At 44.4% G+C, this 21,341-nt stretch overlaps 2 protein-coding genes across 6 annotated transcripts in view; one reads left to right on the top strand and one right to left on the bottom strand.

Annotated features, from left to right (window-relative positions):
• LOC141104515 (uncharacterized) overlaps positions 1-20,272 on the top strand; it is a 54,563-nt gene extending 34,291 nt beyond the window's left edge. For 3 of the 5 annotated variants that reach the window (XM_073594093.1, XM_073594098.1, XM_073594097.1), the window contains exon 8: positions 18,765-20,272. In XM_073594093.1, the coding sequence (XP_073450194.1) occupies positions 18,765-19,864 (1,100 nt within the window). In that variant the 3' untranslated portion in view covers positions 19,865-20,272. Of the gene's footprint in view, positions 1-13,229; positions 14,654-18,764 lie in introns of those variants that run through there. The other 2 variants (XM_073594094.1, XM_073594095.1) reach the window with 2 other exon arrangements.
• LOC141106754 (uncharacterized) overlaps positions 1-21,341 on the bottom strand; it is a 227,636-nt gene that overhangs the window by 159,094 nt on the left and 47,201 nt on the right. The gene's annotated exons all lie outside the window — the stretch shown is intronic.

The raw sequence follows: 21,341 nt of genomic DNA on the forward strand, positions 1-21,341 counted from the left end.
TTCCAGGTTCGGGTCTCTCAAAATGCGATGGCATCTTGGGAGACCCTGTGAAAGTGTGTCCTAGTCTGTGCGATGCTGTACCCTACGCTAATACTCAACTAGTGAATGGTAGCGTTCAAAACATTCACCAATGCAAAGACCAGGATTGTCAGGACAGGAGAGACAATAATAGCGGGTGTCACGCCTATATCCGCGCTTGCTGCAGACACAACATCTTTTTTGGGGGGGTTCGCTGGGTAGGGGTACTCGGGAGGACATAAAGAAAATGCCTCTCATGCAGCCGACTGCATTTGGTTGGGGATGTGAATGGGGGAAGTACGGGCGCTGCAGAAGCGGTGGGTTCCCAATTAGGATTGGCGAATGCAGCAGGAAGGGCACTATGGACACGACGGGCCTGTGTTTGTCTTCTTGGTGGCAGCGGGACACTACTTGTGCTTGCCACCTCACCAGCTTGAACTGCACTTATGGGACTCGCCACGTCACCAAGTGTTACTGCAGTGCGGGTTTGACTACGACCGGGGTGTACTAGGCTGCTGGTGCTTGCCAGTTCACCAAAACGCTACCAAAAAAACTGTTAGCGATCGCAGGGATCAGGCCTGACTCTGCAAACGCTGCAGTTATGCATTTAGTGTTATTGTAAGTGTCAGTGATCGATCGATACTGCACTTGGGTGGGCTGGGCTGGGCCGGGCTGGGCGGAGGGGCAAAACGCAGGTGCTAGCAGGTATCTGGGCTGATCCCGCTAACACTGCGTTTGTGGGAACCCTAAACTGCTGGGGACGCTAGTATAGATCTGATCAGATATTGATCCGATCAGATACTATACCACTAAGGGAGGTGTATGGTGCGTGCGTGGGTGTTAGCGGTACTGGCGCTAACCTGACGCTGCCTGGGGCTGGTGCTTGCCAGTTCACCAAAACGCTACCAAGAAAACTGTTAGCGATCGCAGGGATCAGGCTTGACTCTGTGAACGCTGCAGTTATGTGTTTAGTGTTTTGTAAGTGACAGTGATCGATCGATACTGCACTTGGGCTGGGCCGGGCGGAGGGGAAGAACGCAGGTGCTAGCGGGTATCTGGGCTGATCCCGCTAACACTGCATTTTTGGGAACCCTAAACTGCTGGGGACGCTAGTATAGATCAGATATTGATCCGTACAGATACTATACCACTAAGGGAGGCGTATGCTGCGTGCGTGGGTGTTAGCGGTACTGGCGCTAATCTGACGCTGCCTGGGGCGACGCATATCACCGCCGGGCGATCAGGGGGCTAAACCTTTATTCGGTAATAAACGGCGGGTCCCCTGACACTATAAAAAATAAACGAACTAACCAGCGTCACCCGTAACGGTTATACGGTGATCAGTGGTGAAAGGGTTAACTAGGGGGCAATCAAGGGGTTAAAACATTTATTAGATAGTATATGGGGGTCCCTGTCGCTATAAAACGCTGACGGCGAACCTAAATATTTACGTTCCTAACTAGCGTCACCAGCGACACTAATACAGCGATCAGAAAAATGATCGCTTAGTGACACTGGTGACAGGGGGTAATCAAGGGGTTAAAACTTTATTAGGGGGGGTTAGGGGGGTATCCTAGACCTAAAGGGGGGTAATACTCACTGCCCTAACACTGTAACTGTCACAAACTGACACCATGCAGTAATCAGAAAAAAAAAAAAAAAAAAATACTGCTTGCTGTCAGTTTGTGACAGGGGGGGGGGGGGGATCGGGGGTGTAAAGTATGCCTGGCATGTTCTACTGTGTGTGTGTTGTGCACTTACATGTCTTCTCTCCTCGGCGGTGGGACGGAAACTGCCAAGCCGAGGAGAGATGACATCACATCCTCTGCCTGTGTGAAACTACACACAGGCAGGGGAGGATTCCGATTGGCTGGGAGCGATCGCGAGGGGGGGGCCACGATCGGATGGTCTCCCCCTCGCCTCCCGACGCTCCCAGTCAAATGCCGACCACTGCTGGCACCGGGGGGAGGCAGATCACGTACAGGTACGTGATTCTGCCTGCCCGTGCCATTCTGCCGACGTATATATACGTTAGGCGGTCGGCAAGTGGTTAATAAGCAGCTTTGGGGGGGCGGCGCTACTGCGCCCCCTATTACGGGCCGCCACTGCTGTGGAGAAGATTTACTAAAACTGGAGTGTGCAAAATCTGGTGCAGCTCTGCATAGAAATCAGCTTCCAGTGTTTTTAGTCGGTGTATTTCAACAAGCTGAAATTAGAAGCTAATTGATTACCATGCACAGCTGCACCAGATTCTGAGTGCTCCAGTTTTAGTAAATCTCCAACTGTGTGTTAAAGTTGGGACTATACTAAGGCCCCTTTCACACTGGGGCGGTGGGGGCGTCGGCAGTAAAACAGCGATATTTTTAGCGCTGCTTTACCGTCGTTTTTGCGGCGGTATTGGGCCGCTAGCGGTGCGGTTTTAGCCCCCTCTGGCGGCCGGAAAAAGGTTAAAACCGCTCGCATATCGCCGCTATAGTCGCGATATAGCCGCGCTGCCCCATTGATTTCAATGGGCAAGAGCGATGAATACACCGCTCCTTCACCGCTCCAAAGATGCGGTTTGCAGGAGTTTTTTTTTTTTCTCCTGCCAGCGCACCGCTTCAGTGTGAAAGCCCTCAGGCTTTTACACTGAAGAAACAGTAGAGGCAGTTTTAGGTCGGTTTGCAGGCGCTATTTTTAGCGCAATAACGCCTGCAAACCGCCCCAGTGTGAAAGGGGTCTAAAGGAGAAAAGAAATGGGGCCAAAATAATAAACCCAACAATGATCAGGGAGCAGCCAAAATATAATAGCTGCACACCAATACCCACTGTTCTGGGGAGGCGTCTCCAAAAATGTGATTACAGTAAAATGTGGATGTGACACCTCCGATGGCTAATACAAAAAATATACTTTATTAATTTACCAGCCTGCTTATACTTTGGTAATTGCCTGGGAACTCACATACATGTGTCTAAAATAGCAGCTGATATGACTTGTCACTTCACAAGAGCGGAGCAATATACAGTGCCTTGAAAAAGTATTCTTACCCCTTGAAATTTTCCACATTGTCATGTTACAGCCAAAAACATAAATGTATTTTATTGGGATTTTATGTGATAGACCAACACAAAGTGGCTCATAATTGTGAAGTGGAAGGAAAATAATTTTTTTCAAATTTTTTACAATCAAATATCTGACAAGTGTGGGGTGCATTTGTATTCAGCCCCCCTTTACTTTGATACCCCTAACTAAAATCTAATGGAACCAATAGCCTTCAGATCATATCTGGTGAGTGCGGAGTATTTTACAGTCCCTCACGAGGTGGATGCACAGATATCATTGGGATACGGAGCACAAAAGCACTTTACTACAAGGAAAAGACGTTGTTTTGCATAGCCATCACTTTATGCACTTTGTCACTACACATTTTCAATTGATTTAGTTGTAAAAAATTCAGCACATGATTGGTTTATGACATTGAATGGTTTAGTAATAGACACATAGTATATATCATTATAGTAGTGGCACTTTATAACCGTATAAGGTGGAGCAAGTGCTGTCTATAATTTATTTATGTAATCTGACCCTCTTGAGGGGACAGTGCTTATAGCAGTGGCTCAACCACACTGCCACCAAATCACCAAGGCGCGGGTGTCCAACATTTTCGTTTTATTTTTGTGTATTTGTTTAATAGAACAGCATACCAAATTAAAATCTTAGAGCACTTTCACACTGCCAGCGCCCGGGCGTTGGCGGTAAAGCGCCGCTCCTACAGCGCTGCAAAAAAAAGCTGCTTGCAGGACTTTTTTTTGACGCCCTGCCAGCGCACTTGGGCTTTCACACTGGGATTGCAGCTGAGGCTTTTTTCAGGCGCTTTACAGGCTCTATTTTTAGGGCTAAAGCGCCTGAAAAATGCCTCCAGTGTAAAAGGGGTCTTACTGTATATGTCCTTAACCACTTGCAGACCGGGCACTTTCAACCTCTTCCTGCACAGGCCAATTTTTAGCTTTCAGCGCTCTCACACTTTGAATGACAATTACTCAGTCATGCAACATTGCACCTATATGAAATTTGTGGGGGGTTTTTTCACACAAATAGAGCTTTCTTTTGGTGGTATTTAATCAATAGTGGGTTTTTTATTTTTTTGTTCCATACATAAAAAAAGACCAAATATTTTGTGTAAAAATGCATTTTTCTCTCATAAAATTGTCATAAAATGTAGCAAATTATTAATTTTTCTTCATAAATTTTGGTCAAAATGTATACTGCTACATATCTTTGGTAAAAATAACCCAAATCCGTGTATATTTGGTCTGTGTAAAAGATTGATCACACCTGATGTACTGAAGGCCTATAATTTCTTAAGACACTAACAAGCCAGGGAAGTACAAATACCCCCCAAATGACCCCTTTTTGGAAAGCAGACATTCCAATGTATTTAGTAAGTCGCATGGTGAGTTTTTTGAAGTTGTAATTTTTTCCCACAATTCATTGGGAATTACTGAAGCATTTGGTCTTTTGATATCCACCCCCCATGTAGAGATTGTATTCTTGGATACATGTTGGCTTTTCAATGGGACCTCATCTTCTTTGAACCTCAGCTGTAGTGTCATCATAGATGGTGGACATCATGTACACCTTTCTACTATCCTTCCATCTCAAGACCAGCACTTTGTTGCTTCTCACTGTTGCTCCCCCCCCCCCCGCAGTTTTTTGTTCACTATAGATTGTGGGAAGCCCTTCCCGCTCTTTCTGGAGGTTCTGCAGGCTAGGGTTTTTGCAAGGTATAGGTGTTTGAAAAGGGGCAGGCTCGTGTAATAGTTATCCAGGTATATATGATAACCTTTTGTTTAGCAGTGGGTATGCCAGGTCCCATACAATTTTTCCAGTTGTACCCATGTAAGCCGGTCACTCGGGGCTGGAGCTGGGAATCTCTTCCTTCATATATGTGGAATGCATATAGATATCCCGTGACTCTCTCACAAAGCTTATAAAATTATATTCCTTATCTGGCCCCTTTGCCAGGAATATATTGTTTTATTCCTAGCCGGCCTGAAAATGGTACCAGGGACTCATCCACACATATATGCTGATTGGGGACATAGAGTTCTGCAAATATTTGGGGAAAAAAAAATGTATGAGTGGGCGAATTTTACATAATTTATCATTAGTTTGATGATTTTGGGGAGTGCACTAGGTGTTGTCGCTGAAGTGAAGGAAGCGCATTATTATCTCCTATCGGGACCTGGACATTACGTCAGAATAAATGTGCATGTGGTAGATGGGGTTGGTGGACCAGTAGGCATGTCATTAATTTTTTTTTTTTTTTGTAAGCCTCATGTTTATGGTGAGGCCCATAAACAATTTGAACTCCTCCAAAGTCAAATCTCTCCACTCAACAGACGGGCATATGATGATTGGGGGTTGTTGGCAATATGCTGCCGGGCATATAGATTGGTCTGGTCAAAACAATACATTTCTGAGAAGTATTGGCCTGCACACTTGGCTGTGCAGTGAAAGGGGGAATACTTGCTGATTCCGAGTTAGAAGGCAGCCATGTTGGGTTGACAAAACCATCTGGGAGGTATGTAGTGGCCCTGACTCTTGGGGGATGTGACACTCCAGTGCTGGTAGTTGGGAGATGTGAAATTCCTGTGCTGGTATTTGGGGGTGATACTGCAGTACTGGTGCTGGGCTTGGGCATTTGTTCTTGTGGTCTTTCGCTGGGGGAAGCGCTGGTACTGGGCCAGGGCATTTGTTCCCAGGGTCTGTCGCTAGTAGCAGCGCTGGTACTGGGCCCTGGGAATTTGATCCTGGGATCTATTGCTGGCAGCTGCCTGGTTTCCAGAGCGCCATGCTTTTTTAGGTGGGACCCATTCTTCCTCCGATTCATTTGCCGATCCACTGCTATCAATCGGTTCAAATGCTGAATTTGATTCGGAATCAGAATTGGCATTAGAATCTGATGAGAACTTTCCGCTACTCTCATCAGTCATGGAGAGGATCTGGAATGCCTCCACACTAATATATACTTTTTTTGGACATGCTGATGGCTGTGCGACGGGTGGCAGGTGACGGTCACTGATGTAGAAAAAATGATCTGCACTCCGGTTGTTGCGCTTGAAATTTGTTCATTTTATTGAATAGCCACAGTGAACAAACGCAGATTAAGTCAGTTGACGCGTTTCAGCCTATAAGGGTCATCACTACGGTTACGGTCACTGATGGGCTGTGCGATGGTTGACAGGTGACGTTCACTGATGGCGACCGGTGCACTTTATGGGACTGATAGGTGACGGGTGATGGTGACTGATGATGGTCGCTGATGATGGTCACTGACGGGTGACAGGCGATGATCACTGATGGGTGACAGGTGCACTTTATGAGCGCTGATGGGCACTAATGTGGTGACTGTTGGGTGACAGGTGCAATGGGGGGGGTAGGGGCGATGCGACAGGTTCTCTTTATTTGTGTTGTGCTTGTGCAGTACAATACACACACAGATCGGTAACTCACTGCTCCTGGCTCTTCTCTCCTCACACTGGAAATGGTGTGTGAGGAGAGAAGAGCCGGTAACAGCCAATTACCGGTCTGTGTTTACATGAATGGATCACAGCCGATCATGTGCTAAACAGCCTCCGGCCATTGGCTGTTTACCATGCTCGGTGACGAGCAGTGTTCCTGGGAACACAGCTGCCACCGACATGCCCGATCGCACGCATGCGCTGTGTTCATGGGGGAAGTACCATCTGTGATTGGCAGTGGCTGGATCACGGCCGATCACGTGGTAAACAGCCATGCCCATTGGCTGTTCACCCCAGTCAGTGACCAGTTGTGTCTCAGGGAAATGCTGCCACTGACAGTGCAGGGCTGCACGCACCGGATTGCGCGCATGCCCTGTTTGAATGGACCAACGTCATATGAGGTCCGCCCAGAACGAGAGCTGCACCGCCCCTCCATTATTTGATGGGCGGGCGGCAACTGGTTAAAGTGATTGTAAACAATCGCCTTGTAAAACAATTCATTCCGTTTTATAATTAAAAATGAAAATATATATATTTTTAAATAAGTGATCACATTTCCTCTGTTCTCTCTGTTCTCTGCTGCATAATGGGTGGGGGGAGGAGAAGAATCGGCATACTGATCTTCCCAGTGAATGGCTGTGCAGGATGTGTCAGGTTAAAGGCTAAGTTCACCTTTGTTCACTTTTTTTTTTTTTTTATAAATTCCAGCTCCCCTATGTACCAATACAGCATTAATGTACTTCTTTTGCAAAAATAAAACCGCTTTCCATTAATTCTACACAGGCTTACCTCACTCTCTTCATAGCGGTTTAACCACTTCAGCCCCGGAAGGTTTTACCCCCTTCCTGACCAGAGCACTTTTTACAATTTGGCACTGCGTCGCTTTAACTGCTAATTGCGCGGTCATGCAATGCTGTACCCAAATTAAATTTGGGTCCTTTCGTTCCCACAAATAGAGAATTTTTTTTTTTTTCTTTTCAATTTTCAAAACTTTGTGACAAAAAGCGAGGTCTGCAAAATACTCACTATACCTCCTCAGCAAATAGATAGGGGTGTCTACTTTCCAAAATGGGGTAATTTGGGGGGGGGGGGGGGGCATTCCATGGCCTCTGAAACTGTGATAGGCAGTGAAGAGTGAAATCAAAAATTTACACCCTTAGAAACCCTAAAGGCGGTGCTTGGTTTTCGGGGTCCTGTACGCGGCTAGGCTCCCAAAAAGTCTCACACATGTGGTATCCCCGTACTCAGGAGAAGCAACAGAATGTATTTTGGGGTGTAATTTCACATATTCCCATTGCATGTTTGAGCAATATATCATTTTGTGACAACTCTGCAAAAAAAAAAAAAAAAAAATTGTCTTTTTCCTGCAATTTGTGTCACAATATAGAGATGGGGCTCCTCCCACCTAGCACAGGAAACGCATGATCCACGTTTGTAAAAGCACAACACAAGCAATAGCCCCTCAGTATTTGTGTTTCCTCCGGCCAGACAGGAGCCTCCAAACAATGTTTATTTTTTTGTCCGTCCTTCGTGCTAGGTGGCAGGGGCCTCCCGGCGTCCATAACCAGTGCAACGGGCAGTACTCCTGGGGTATGAGTCAGTTTGGGCCACCCATAGACCTAAAAAAGTGGTCTGGGGTGAAGGTAAGGGACCCCCTCTCCCGCTTGGTGGTTGTACCTGTTAGGAGTGGAGGAGGTGGCCCAGTGGGGTCCATCCGGAATGGCACAGCAGGGTGTTCTGGTGGAGGCGCAGGCCGTCGCGTGGTCCAGGTGCTCTTCTCTGCTGTTCATTTACAGAGATCCCCATGTTGCAGGGCTTCTCTATCCACAGTGTGTGGACCGCGCTAGGGGCGCGGAGTGATGTCACTTCCGATAGGCTGAAGCCCTAGCAAGGGTAACTGAAAGATAACAGGCGTGCTGTGCTGGAGGGCGACGTCGGATCCACAGCGCCACCCTGGATTCTCCACACCTCCTTAAATAGGGGCCTGGATAAGAAATGGCGCAGAAGGCTTCCAGGAGCAGCATGGAGATGCCAGGATCCAGAGAGGCAGGTCTGGAGGCGCCATCGGTTGAATCTGGCCCTAAAGTAAGAAAATAGGGGGCAAGCTGTACAGGGGGCGTTTGTTTTTTCCAGAGCCTGTTTTTGCTTATGCATATGGTGGACAAGTGTTGCACATACTAGCATAGGCTCAGGTGGTGGGTTAGATTAGAATTGTGTTATCCACTGGGAGTTTTGTTAATTGGTATTTACTTCAGTTGAAGTAATGTGCTGGCTGTCATCTGATTCATTGCAGGACAAAGCCCATGAGCCCAAAGATAACAAAACAGACACCCAGAACAAGGTGCCCAATGTGCACCAAGAAAATGCCTTATGGTTAGAAGAAAAGTGCATGTCAGGACTGTATAGGTAAACTCAAGGGAGAGACAAGACCTGTCCTCAAGGGTTTTATGGACTCAATGAAGAAGGAGATGAAACAGACTTTACAGTCCTTTAAACCCAGAGAGCAGGAAGCTCTTGCTGAACCTATCCTCTGTACTTCCAGCACCAATACTGGTGCTAGGCCAATAATCCTGCCCCGGGCACGGGGAGCCCACCAGCAGGGAGTGCTGGAGGAGAGCTCAGCGTCTGCCTCAGATTCTGAGGAAGGGGAGCTTTAATGAGGAAAAACCCAGCAAGGTCCAAAGATTTATATTTCCATCAGAGGTCAGAGGAGTTGTTAAAGGCTATATATGACACCCTGGAACTGGAAGAACCAGAAAACCAGGAGTTGTCCTTACATGCCATTTTATATGCAGGCCTTCAGCCTAAGCAGACCAGAACCTTTCCGGTGCATGCATCCCTAAAAGAGAATACTTCAGGAATGGAAGAATCTTCTTCCCTAAGAACCTGAAGAGAAGGTTTCCCTTCAAGGAGGAGGATACAAAGTTGTGGGTAAAGTGTCCCAGACTAGACGCTTCCCTTTCTAACATTTCAAAAGGTTCAGAGCTCTCCTTTGAGGACACAGGCACCCTAAAGGAGCCAATGGATAGAAAGGCGAAAGGGTATTTAAAGAAGGCATGGAAAGCCTGCTCAGCTAACTTTAAACCAGCCCTAGCCACTACATGTGTGAATCGTACATTTGATTTATGGCTAAACTGGAGTCAGACACTTCCAGGGAAGAGATTTTGGATGCTTTGCCAACTTTAAGTAAGGCAGTAGCCTATATAGCTGATGCATCCATGAAGTCTGTAAAGTTCTGGGCCAGATCTACAGCATTGATTAATGAAGCCAGGAGGGCTATCTGGCTGAAGTCTTGGGAGGGGTGAAAGAGTGTCCAAAACCAAGCTCTGTTCCTTATCCTTTTCTCGAGTTTTGCTTTTGCCAAAGAGCTAGAATCTGTTCTAGAGAGGTCGGCCGATAAAAAACAAGAGGTTTCTTTTTCCCCCCAAAAAAACAAGGAATTTTTGTCACTTCCAGAGGTCAGGAGAAAGAAACCACCAGGGGGACAGAAGGCAGCGTAACAAGGGTTTTGCAGCTACGCAAGACCAGAAAAGAGAGTGGCAGTACAGGAGGGGAAGAGGCAGAGATGGCTTCCTTTTCAAACCCTCCCAGACTAAAGACCCTTCCCAGTGACTCAGTCGGCCATGTGGGGGGAAGGTTGGGGTCATTCCTCCCACAGTGGCAGGCCATTTCAGGCAACAGCTTAATCCTGGATCTGGTCAAGTCAGGGTACAGGATAGAGCTAGTGGGCTGCCCCCCTCAAAAATTTCACCCAACAATTCTCCCGAAAGACATGGAGTAATCAACAGCTATATCTTCCCTCCTACAGAGTATGCTGGAGGAGAAGGTGATAAGCTTCACCCCCCCCCCCCCCAACTCTAAGAAAGGGGGGGGGGGGTTTATTCTCACATTTTTCTGATAAAAAAGCCATCAGGAAAATTCTGACTCATTTTGAACCTAAAGCAAGTGAACATGTTTGTAAAGTACAAACGATTCAAAATGGAGTCAATATACACCACCATAGATTTGTTAACCCCTGGGGTCTTCATGGTCTCATTAGAACTAAGAGATGCCTTTCTTTATGTTCCCATTCGAAAGGAGTCCAAGCAATATCTCAGGTTTGCAGTGAAGAATGGGTTCAAGACCCTCTATTTTCAGTTTAATGCTCTGGCCTTCGGATTGGCGTCAGCACCACGCATCTTCACAAAGATTCTGGCAGAAGCTTTGTGGACCCTGAGATCAGAGGGGATTCACATAATTCCCTATCTGGACGACCTGCTGATCTTTGCAGACTCAGCAATCGGAGTGAAACAGAACCTGAGCAGAACTATCAGACACCTTCAGCAGCTGGGGTGGCTGGTAAATCAGGAAAAGTCAGTTAGTACCTACTCAAAGTATAGTGTTCCTAGGAAACTTAATAGACTCGACTACATCCAAAATTTTTCTGACGAAAGAAAAAGTGACAACAATAATTGCAGCGGTGAGCAGCCTCTGCGCATGTACAGAGACCTCAATTCAAGGTATGAGGGTCCTTGGGTTGATGACAGCAACCACCCTAGGAGTCCAGTGGGCCCAATTCCATACTCAAGCACTTCAGGTGTTCATGCTTTCTCTCTGGGATGGAAGGAAGGAATCTCTTCAGAGAAAAATAGAGATTCTGCAGAAAGTAAAGCTCTCAATCAAGTGGTGGTTGATCCCAGCAAATCTCCCTCCAGAGAGACCATCTCAGTCTGGGCCTAGATGCCCCGTCCCAGTCCTGGAAAGCGAGCCTGGTGTATGCGTTTCCACCTTTTGCCCTCATTCCAAGGATCATCGGGAAGATGCGTGTCACACGAAAGCTATCCTGATCGCACCATTCTGGCCAAGGAGGTCTTGGTTCTCAGGACTATTAAGACTCAGCATCACGGAAAGCTTGGAGACTGCCTTGCAGGACAGACATCTTATTTCAGGGGGAGGTGAATCATCCAGAAGTGGTCTCTCTTTCTCTGACGGCCTGGCTACTGCGAGGGAGCTGTTAGAGTGGAGAGGGTTATCGGCAAAAGTGATCAATACCATCCTTGGCAGCCGGAAGCCATCCACTAACACAATTTACAATAAAATCTGGAAGAAATTTGGGGCCTGGCGCATGCTCATGTCAGGAGCCATGATCCCAGCGGTCCTAGATTTCCTCCAAGCGGGAGCAAACTAAATATGGCAGTCAGTACTCCTCAAGGTGCAGGTATCGGCTCTCACTAGCTTTTTAAATCAAAGGCTGGCAGAAGAGCCCTTGGTCAAGAGATTTCTTACATCCATCAGCCATAAGCGGGTCCCCAAGTCAAGGAGGTTCCCTTCCTGCGACTTATCCATGGTGTTGCAAAGTCTTTGTAAAACACTGTTTGAGACACTATTGGAACTGCCCATAAAGCTCTTAACCTTGAAAACAGTGATTTTAGTGGCCCTATTCTCCGCTAGGAGGGTTATTGAGATACAGGCGCTCTCTGTGGCTGAGCCCTTCTGCATCATTTTGCAAGACAAAATTATCCTCTCTCTGGACCCAGCATTTCTCCCCAAAGTACCGTCTAACTTCCATAGATCGGAAGAGATTGTGATACCTTCATTTTGCAGAGATCCTAAAAATGACAAAGAGGCTGCATTTAATAAAATAGATGTCAGAAGATGCTTGATTGCTTACATAGAGCGCACCAAGGAATGGCGATGTTCCACCAGCTTGTTTGTGTCTGCGGGTTCAAATAAGGGTAAAAGGGCATCTAAGAATACCATCGCAAGGTGGATGAAGTCAGCCAACGCAGAGGCATACAAAGCAGCATCCTTGACACCACCATTAGGAGTAAATGCTCATTCCACAAGAGCGGTTTCCACTTCTACTTCTTGGGCTGAAAGGGCAGGAGCGTCTCCCCCCCAGATTTGCAAGGCCGCAACCTGGTCCAGGTTCAAGACTTTCTAATGCATTACAGACTGGATCTGCTTGCCAGCCAAGACCAGTCTTTTGGCAGGAAAGTGCTGCAGGCTGTGATCCCACCCTGATCAGGTAGTTTTATTTTGTCCTCTCTGTAAGCCGTCCTGGAAGATGACTTGGAAAAACAGTGTTATTACCTGTTAACTACTTTTTCCAGGAATCTTACAGGACGGGGTCAGTTCCCTCCCTTCTTTGTTGGTGGATTAGCAATGTAAAGCATAAAATAAAGATTTGCTAATGAGGGTTTAATGATTGCTTATTCTGAAGCCTTCAGTTATTTATTAATACTGAGGGGCTATTGCTTGTGTTGTGCGTTTATAATCTGGATCATGTGTTTCCTGTGCTAGGGAGGGGCCTATCTCTCTGTAAGCCATCCTGGAATATTCCTGGAAAAGGTAGTTAACAGGTAATAACACTGTTTTTTTTTTTTTTTTGTACTGACAAATCATGTATCAAATATTCTACAAATTATGTAAGAATTAGTCTTGAACAACATTGAGAGCTGTCAGAGCAAATTAGGAATTTTTATAAAATCATGATTCCCATTATAGGCTGTTGATTGTAGTAGTTGGGTAAAGTATTTTCCATACTCGTAGATGTGGGGCTTTATATAAAATGGTATCTCTGATGGTGTGGGGAAGCAAATTTAGGACACTGGAAGATTGGGTCCAATACTTGGTTATATTTTGCAATTTCTGCATTTGCTCGCTTCAAAACAGTTTCCATCTGTTTAATTAGACTGCAGTTGTTCCCTTTTACTTATTTCCTCCAGATGGACAACACACTGAAAAACCTCCTGTCATCTCTCCAGCTGGAAAAATAGAAGACCGTGACATAACATCCAATTCTGAAGAAGAAGAAAACCCCATTACCCCCAATCTCTATCGGACATCTCACAGTGCAGAACTTTCATCTGGTCCTATATCCTGGAGGAGTTTTTCTGATTACTCACCCCTTTTCACCCATCATCAAGATCGTAGAGGGAGTGAAACCTTCTCATGTTCTCAGCATGGTGAATGTTTTACCCAGAATGAGGGCCTCGCCTCACACCAGAGATCTCTTACAGGAGAGAAGCCTTATTCATGCTCTGAATGCGGGAAATGTTTTGGCAGAAAGGAAACTCTCATCTTGCATCAAAGGTCTCACACTGGCGTGAAGCCCTTTACCTGTAGTGAGTGTGGGAGATGTTTTACCCGGAAAGACATTCTTATCTTACATCAGAGAACTCACACTGGAGTGAAACCATTTTCATGTCCTGAATGTGGGAAATCCTTTTCCCGTAAAGAAACTCTTACCTCACATCAGAGGTCCCACACAGGGGAGAAGCCATATTCTTGTTCTGAGTGTAAGAAATGTTTCAGCCAGAGAGAAACTTTGGTCTTACATCAAAGGATTCACACAGGGATGAAACCATATTCCTGTTTGGATTGTGGGAAAAGTTTTACACAGAGGGCACATCTTCTATCACATGAAAGAAATCATACAGGAGAAAAGCCGTATTCTTGTTCATCGTGCGGGAAGAGCTTCATCCAGAGAGTCCACCTTATTTCACATGAAAGAACTCACTCAGGGGTCAAGCCGTTTTCCTGTTCTGAATGTGGGAAATGTTTTGCAGAAAGATCGAATCTTGTCAAACATCAGAGAACTCATACCGGAGAGAAGCCATTTTCATGTTCCGACTGTGGGAAATGCTTTTCAGAACGATCATATCTTATTACACATGAAAAGGTTCATACGGGGGAGAAGCCATATTTATGTTCTGAATGTGGGAAACGGTTCTCAAAAAAAACTTATCTTATGTCTCATCTCAGTTCCCACAAAAAACGAGAGCTTCTGGTGGCAAGCAGCAGCATCTGAGTACAGGTATCTAATTATGGGCTTTTTTTTTTCCCATGTAAGGAAGCAGAAACACCAAACTTGAAAGAAAGATTTTTTTTTTTTCTCTATAGGCCGACTAACCCTAAATATAAATTCCTATCACTTATAAACTTCTTTTTTCTTTTTTTTTTTGCTTGGGCAAAAACCCCTTTTTGCTTCTCTGATTACCTTGATTGTCCCTAATCTTTATATTTGCTTGAAGTAGACACTGATCTTTGAAAACAACTGAAAAGGTTTAACAAAGAGCCAAGGGAAGCCAATGTGTTTTGGAGATCTGTATGCCTTTTTTAGACTAGCAATAAAGATTTATGAACCTAATGATTTATATTCTGTTTTTCTCATTCATACATTATGGAACATAAGAAAATTATTCAGTTATGTAGGGTAAGGCTGCTGCCTTTAGGAGATTGCACACTGTCAAACAAGAGCTTTAAGGACCACACAATATAACCCCTCCCACTCCCAGCATGCTTTGGTTTATTGTTGGTGTCCTGGGAAAATGGACGTCGTCTTCTGAGAGAAGCAGACCTCCTCCTCCTTTTTTTTTTTTTTTTTTTTTTTTTTTTTTTTTTACTAGCAAAATTCTCTAGTTTCTGCAGAGCCTTGTTTAGCTCTGGAGGGCCATACCCAGATCCTGCTGTGAAGACTAAGCAGGCTAGCCTGTAATGGGAAATGTGTTAGGCCTTTACCAAGGCACCGGTCCTCCCATCCAGGGGGGAACCTGTCCCTGAAGACTTCTTAGTTTGTATGTCCACTGGGAGGGTGAAGACAGCTGGCTGGGCATGTTCCCGGGATACTGCCTGCCTGGTGGGGACTGCAGGAAGTCAGGGCTTTGGCCCCTATGTGAGCCTGGATTTGCTGGTTTAAGACCCCTGAGGTGTTGACCTAAGGAGCACCAGCTACTTTGGTGCCATTGGACAGGCTCGCTGCCCATGCCTTTCTTCTGAGTCTGCACAGCCTCCTTCTGGTTGTTTGTACTTCTCATACATGTGCCATTTTGGACTATGCCCATGATTCAGCTCACCCTCTCCCACCATCTACTTGGCTACTCCAGCAACCTGATTTTCTGTGATGAGATAAAGCTCCCTGCTGCTTCCAATGACTAGTCACAGGCAGTATTAACCTTTCCTGTTCTGGCAGTATGTCACAGAGTACCCCTTTGTGGGAATCCCTCACTTGCAGGTTTTTACTATGGGGAACAGTAATGCAAGGGGCCCTGCCGGCCTTGCCTGCTTATAATCAGCTAACAGCTCTGGGGAAGAGGTGGGTATTCAGCTCACCCCTTAGGGGTTCTGACACTGAAGGCCCAAACCACTATCCACTGCTTGAGTCTCTACCCACCTTAGAGGTCTCTTTACCCCATTAGAGGTGCTCCCCTCCTCCTTTATCAAGAGTAGAGTTCTGCTACTACATTGAGTTTATGGGGGAAGTTGCAGCCATGTTACCTGTCTTTAGAATGCAGGGGTTGCAAGAGTGCAACCAACCCCCTCTTTCAGAGTCAAACCCTTAATTTTCTTCTGCTGTAACTGCTTCTGCACATTCACCTGAGAAGGATGAGGATTGTACCTTGACTGTTTTTTAAGGACCTGGTATATGAGGAGTCTCAGTCTACTGACATACCTCCTGAACTTAATACCATTTCAGTCCTTTTTGAGGCAGTGTACACATGTTTGAACTGTAGCAACCTACTTCTGCCATACCAAAGCTCACAAGCTTTGGTTCTCTGAAAAGTCCTCAGCCTGCTAAAACCTCTGTCCACTTGTTTTTGTGCCTTGTTTTGTACAGCAACTGGCCAAATCCTGGGAAAAAAAATGTATCCCCTCCCAAGCATTTTACTGAACAATATCCTATGTAGGAGGAGTTTTTAAAAAAGTGGATCAATCCTGTTGTGGACCTGACCATCTCCTGTCTTAACTGTCCCTTTTGTTTAAAAACTTTGTGACTGGAAGCTCTTTCTAAGGCCCTGTTCCTGCTTGCAAGCCCTGCCCTGCAACCCTCCATTGTGACCATGTACATCTGCTAAGTCTTAACTGTCTGGTCTAAGCCCATGTTTCAGGATCTTGGTTCTATCTTGACTGACCTTTCTTTCCTCCGACAACTTGAGTTCTTCTCTGTTACCCTGTTCTATTGTGTTGATGGACTAGTGGATAATATTGACTAAATACCCAGAATGGACCTCCTTTCAGTGCACATGTAGAGGACCCTTTGGCTCAGATGTTGGTCATCAGTGCAAAAATTGCCTTCTGTTAATGCCCTGTGATGCAGAGTGCCTTCTTGGCAAATCCCCAGACAATTTTAAAAAGGAGGTCATTGGGAGGGAAAGTCCCCTATTACCTCAGAAAAAGAAGACAAAATCCTGAACAGGGAAATCCTCTTCTGAAGCTAAGAAGAGTTACTAAAACTTAGTTCTGCCGCAAGTCCTAGCCCACAGGTACAAGCCCCCCTCAATATGAGGGGACACCCAAACTTGTCAGGGGACGTCTGTTGGACCTTGTGGTCATCTGGTCCCAGAACATTTCAGACATTCAGGTCCAAAATGTATCCAGAGGCTATAAAGTGAAATTTTGTTCTCTACCTCCACCCCGCTTCATGTTACCAAACATGCCAACATCCCCAAAACAGTTGCTATTTTCTCAAAGGATCATAGCCATTGTCCCGGAAAAGGACTTCAAGGTTTTTGTTCAAACCTATTCACAATCTCCCGGGGAAACCCAAAAAAAGGTTCTCGATACCGTCCTCCGGAATTCCACATGTATTCCACCAGGTCAGAAGGGGGGAAGGTTTGGGACTTTGAATGAGGTTTGTAACCAATGGTTGGTATGTAACATAAACATGGTGTAGATGTGAACACCAAGGATGCTTACTTGCATGTTTCCTTCTTCCTTCAGTTGACTAAGGTCCTGTCACCCAGTGTCAAACAGACTGTGCAGGCCCCACAGAGATTTGGGTGGATTCTAAATCTCCAGAAAGCAGCACTGGAACTGTCTAATTGTTTTGGAGTATCTATGCCTGATATTGGATATGGCCCTGTCTAAGGTCTTTCTTCTGGACAAACTCCAGAATCTCCAATATTGCATTCAGACCCTCCAGTCCAGGAGCCAACCAAGCCCGACAACTTTGAATATTGCGTCTATGGTAGCAACCCCTGGGCTGCCTAGTACATTTGTCTGGTTAAAAACAAATTGGTTTGATAATTCTTAATAAAATAATCATGGACCTTTAATTAGGAGATGGACTATTGACCTTTCAAAAATACTTTTTTTTTTTACAAACCATGCAATGTTGTATCTGTATTTATGACAAATTCAATGAAGTTTAGGCAAAAAAAATTATACATATACTGTATAATTTATTATAACAACCCTAGCACGCATACAAGACCTCACCTATTTTCCTGTCTAGAGGTACCATAATCAAAAATGTCTTACAATGATTGTTTGGTGGTGTTTGCATACAGTTGCTACTTAGTATGTGAGAGCTTGTTTTCTTTTTTTTTTTTTTTTAGAAGGGTGAATATTAAACTGCTTCTTTTATAGGGTGTTGCCTTTTTTCCTATGCTAACAGGGTCACATTAAGATAAAAATTGTTCATAAAGTTTAATCAATAATAAGAAGTAATCATTCCAAGTGATATCATTAATCTATACAGTGTGGGTGTGTATATATAACCAAGACTAAAAAAAAAACTTTTTTGGACTCCAGCAATGGCAGTCAAAGTAATTCCAAGGATTATTCACTCCATTAATCAGACCTACACATTGAGAGTGACACAAATTCTAGTAAGAAAGATATGCAATCCATGTTTTATTTAATTATGCCTCTGGTCATCACCATTTCATCTGGTGGAGAATCCCCAAAACCCATCACCTTGACATTGAAGAACATTCCAAGTATGGACATTTTATACATAGTTACATTGGTCCAGCTTGCACCAATGTAACTCTGCTTATACCATACCTGTGGGATCCCTCTTTAGAAGCTGGAAATCAATGTAATAGATACTGCTACCCCATGGGGGTGGGAAGTCCACCCTTTGCTCTGTGTGAACTCCAACTAGAGAGACTTGAAGATTTCACAGGAAAATAATCTATATTTCTTGGATTATTTTCCTAGAATTTAGAGAATGTGAAATTTTATATTGGAGAGCCAGGACATGCTGAAAAGACTTTAAAGTCAGTGAGACTGCACGATGTTGGCGCAAGGGCAGACCCTTGCACTGTTCGAGAAAAGCGACTCTTGCTTTGGACTGTAGATTTAGTGGTAGGTTTGCAGGATAACCTTTCTCATCACATTTTGACCCTTCATCAAGTGTGTATGAGTATGCTTGATGGTGTCAAGAAGACAATTATATTTAGTGATAGCAGCAGCTCTTCAATTTTATGATGTTTTACTGTACCACAGTTATTTTTGTTTTCTCTTAATTTCTCCAGATGGACGATACAGAAGGGACAGCATCCAAAAACATCCCATTATCTCTTCTGATGGCACAATTGAAGATGATGACCTTGAATCCTATTCTTTAGATGAAAACCACATTGCCCCAAATCTACATCAAGTACTTCTCTGTGCACATCTATCACCTAATCCCTCTACACATGAGGGAAATGTTAATGATCACCTACCTCTTGGCACCCATCATATACTTCATAGGGGGAAGGAAGTATTACCGAGTTTTGAATCTCGTGAAGGTTTTACTGAAAGGGCAGAACTCTTCTCACAAAAGAAAACTGTTGATGCTGTAAAGAAGATTTATTCTTGTTTTGATTGTGGGAAATGTTTTTCTCTTAGCTCGTCCTATACCAAACACAAGAAAATCCACACAGGGTTAAAGCCATTTTCATGTCTTGAATGCGGGAAATGTTTTACACTTAATTCAGCTCTTATTAGACACCAGAAAATTCACACTGGAGAGAAACCATTTTTTTGTTCTGAATGTGGGAAATGTTTTACCCAGAGAACCAGTCTAATTTCACATCAGAGAATTCACACCGGAGAAAAGCCGTTTGCCTGTTTGGAGTGTGGGAAATGTTTTAGCCAGAGACTAGGTCTGGTTACACACCAAAGAACTCACACTGGGGTAAAGCCATTTTCCTGTACTGAATGCGGCAAATATTTTACTCGGAAAGAAAGCCTTCTTTTTCATGAGAGATCTCACACTGGTGAGAAGCCATATTCGTGTTCCAGATGCAGGAAATGTTTTACCGGAAAAGGCAGTCTCCTTTTGCATGAAAGAACTCACACCGGAGAGAACCCATTTTCCTGTGAAGACTGTGGTAGGCGTTTTGCCAAAAGTAAGGATTTTATCGAGCATCAGCGAATTCATACAGGGGAGAAGCCATATTCATGTTCCAGTTGTGGGAAATTCTTCTCCCGAAAATCTTCTCTTATCAGACATAAAACAATTCATTTGGGGGAGAAACCTTATTCATGTTCTGAATGTGGGAAACAGTTTTCTCAAAAATTTCATTGGAAGGCACATCTCAGTTCCCACAACAGGCAAGAGGATCTTGCTTCAAGTAGTGGCAGCTGAGTAAGTGAACAAATACACAGCTTCTCTTATTTACTGCCCCAATATTTGCTAGTGAGTAGCAAAGTTTTAAGCTTTTTTTTTTTTCCCAAGGTCCACTAAACTTAGAATTTACTCTGGCCATATGCCCTAATGAATTCTTTTTCAAAAATCAGTTTATTTAAAAAATAACCACATGGGTCTTGAAAAAAAAAAAACATTCTTAATGAGGCCTACATTATTATTATTTTTTTTTTGGGGGGGGGGGGGAACATTACATTTACCAACTAGTAAACTATTGGAACACTAAAAGAGAACTTTGTTCTTGCAACCAAATTTTGCGCTCTCTCTATGTTACATTTTAAGTTTAAAATCTTAACAGTAAACATTTGCAATAAAAAAAATACACTCTAATGGTAATGCTAATAATAAGATCCAATGTTGTTTCTTTGTAATCACTTACCATGGTTTTAGAAGAGGATTTTGTATAAAGGACTTACAAGGAAAATTCAACTCTGAAGGTTTTTTGAGCGTTAAACTAACAAAAGTTTTGTATTGACCACGCTGAAAAATATTAACATTACGCTAATTGCTGAGTTGAGAGCCTGTGCAGGATCCAGTGCCTCAGTCAACAATACAGGGCTGTACCCACTGCGTGGGGTCCAGGTATTGTTCCCAAGGTTTTACCAAGGTTGCACTGATCTAGATGCACTGCTTCTATTGTGGTATTAATAGACAGTGAAGAATTAATTGAAGAATTTGAAGTTAAAATAATAAACTAGTTAAGCTAAGAGTGATTTCTCCATAAGAAAGAAGAGGTCCATCGCCTTAAGACATCAACAAAAAACTGAGGACTCACGCAGTGGGGTAGGGTTATATATACACGTCCTCATTGCCAGTGTCCAATCACCTGAAGAAGCCAACCTATAACCCAGGGTTTTAGAATATCCAGCCTGTGTTTTGTACTCTACAATTAAGACATATTAGGTCTATATTGCTTAAATGGGCAGGAGGTCCACAAAAGGCATGATATGCTGTTAGAATTTTTTTTTTTTCCACAAAAGATTTTTATTTCGTATTCATAGTACAAAACATACAGAACAAGAGTATTGTTTTGAAACAGCAGTTGACAGAATAACATAGAGGGTATTTATGTCTTGATACAACATAAAGCTTACTGACCATAAGTGAATACAATCGAAGCATAAAGTTGTGAATTTGCGGAGGTGGGCGGAGGATCGTACTTTCTATTGTCCCCTCCCCCCAACCCTCCCCCCGCCCCAAACAAAGGCAGGAGAAGGTGTGGTATCTCGAACGTGTTCAATCAGTAATTTGCAGTGTATCCCAACCGGACACAGACAGGGTACCCCTCCATATAGAGAGTATAGGAATAGAAGGAAAGAGAAAGAAGGGGAGAGTTGGGAGAGAAGATCAGACAAGAGGGGGAGGGTAAAGCGAACATAAAACGAGGAAAGGAAATCGGGGGGGGGGGGAGCGAGTA

Source organism: Aquarana catesbeiana, linkage group LG08, assembly GCF_042186555.1.
Source record: "Aquarana catesbeiana isolate 2022-GZ linkage group LG08, ASM4218655v1, whole genome shotgun sequence".
NCBI lineage: Eukaryota > Metazoa > Chordata > Amphibia > Anura > Ranidae > Aquarana > Aquarana catesbeiana.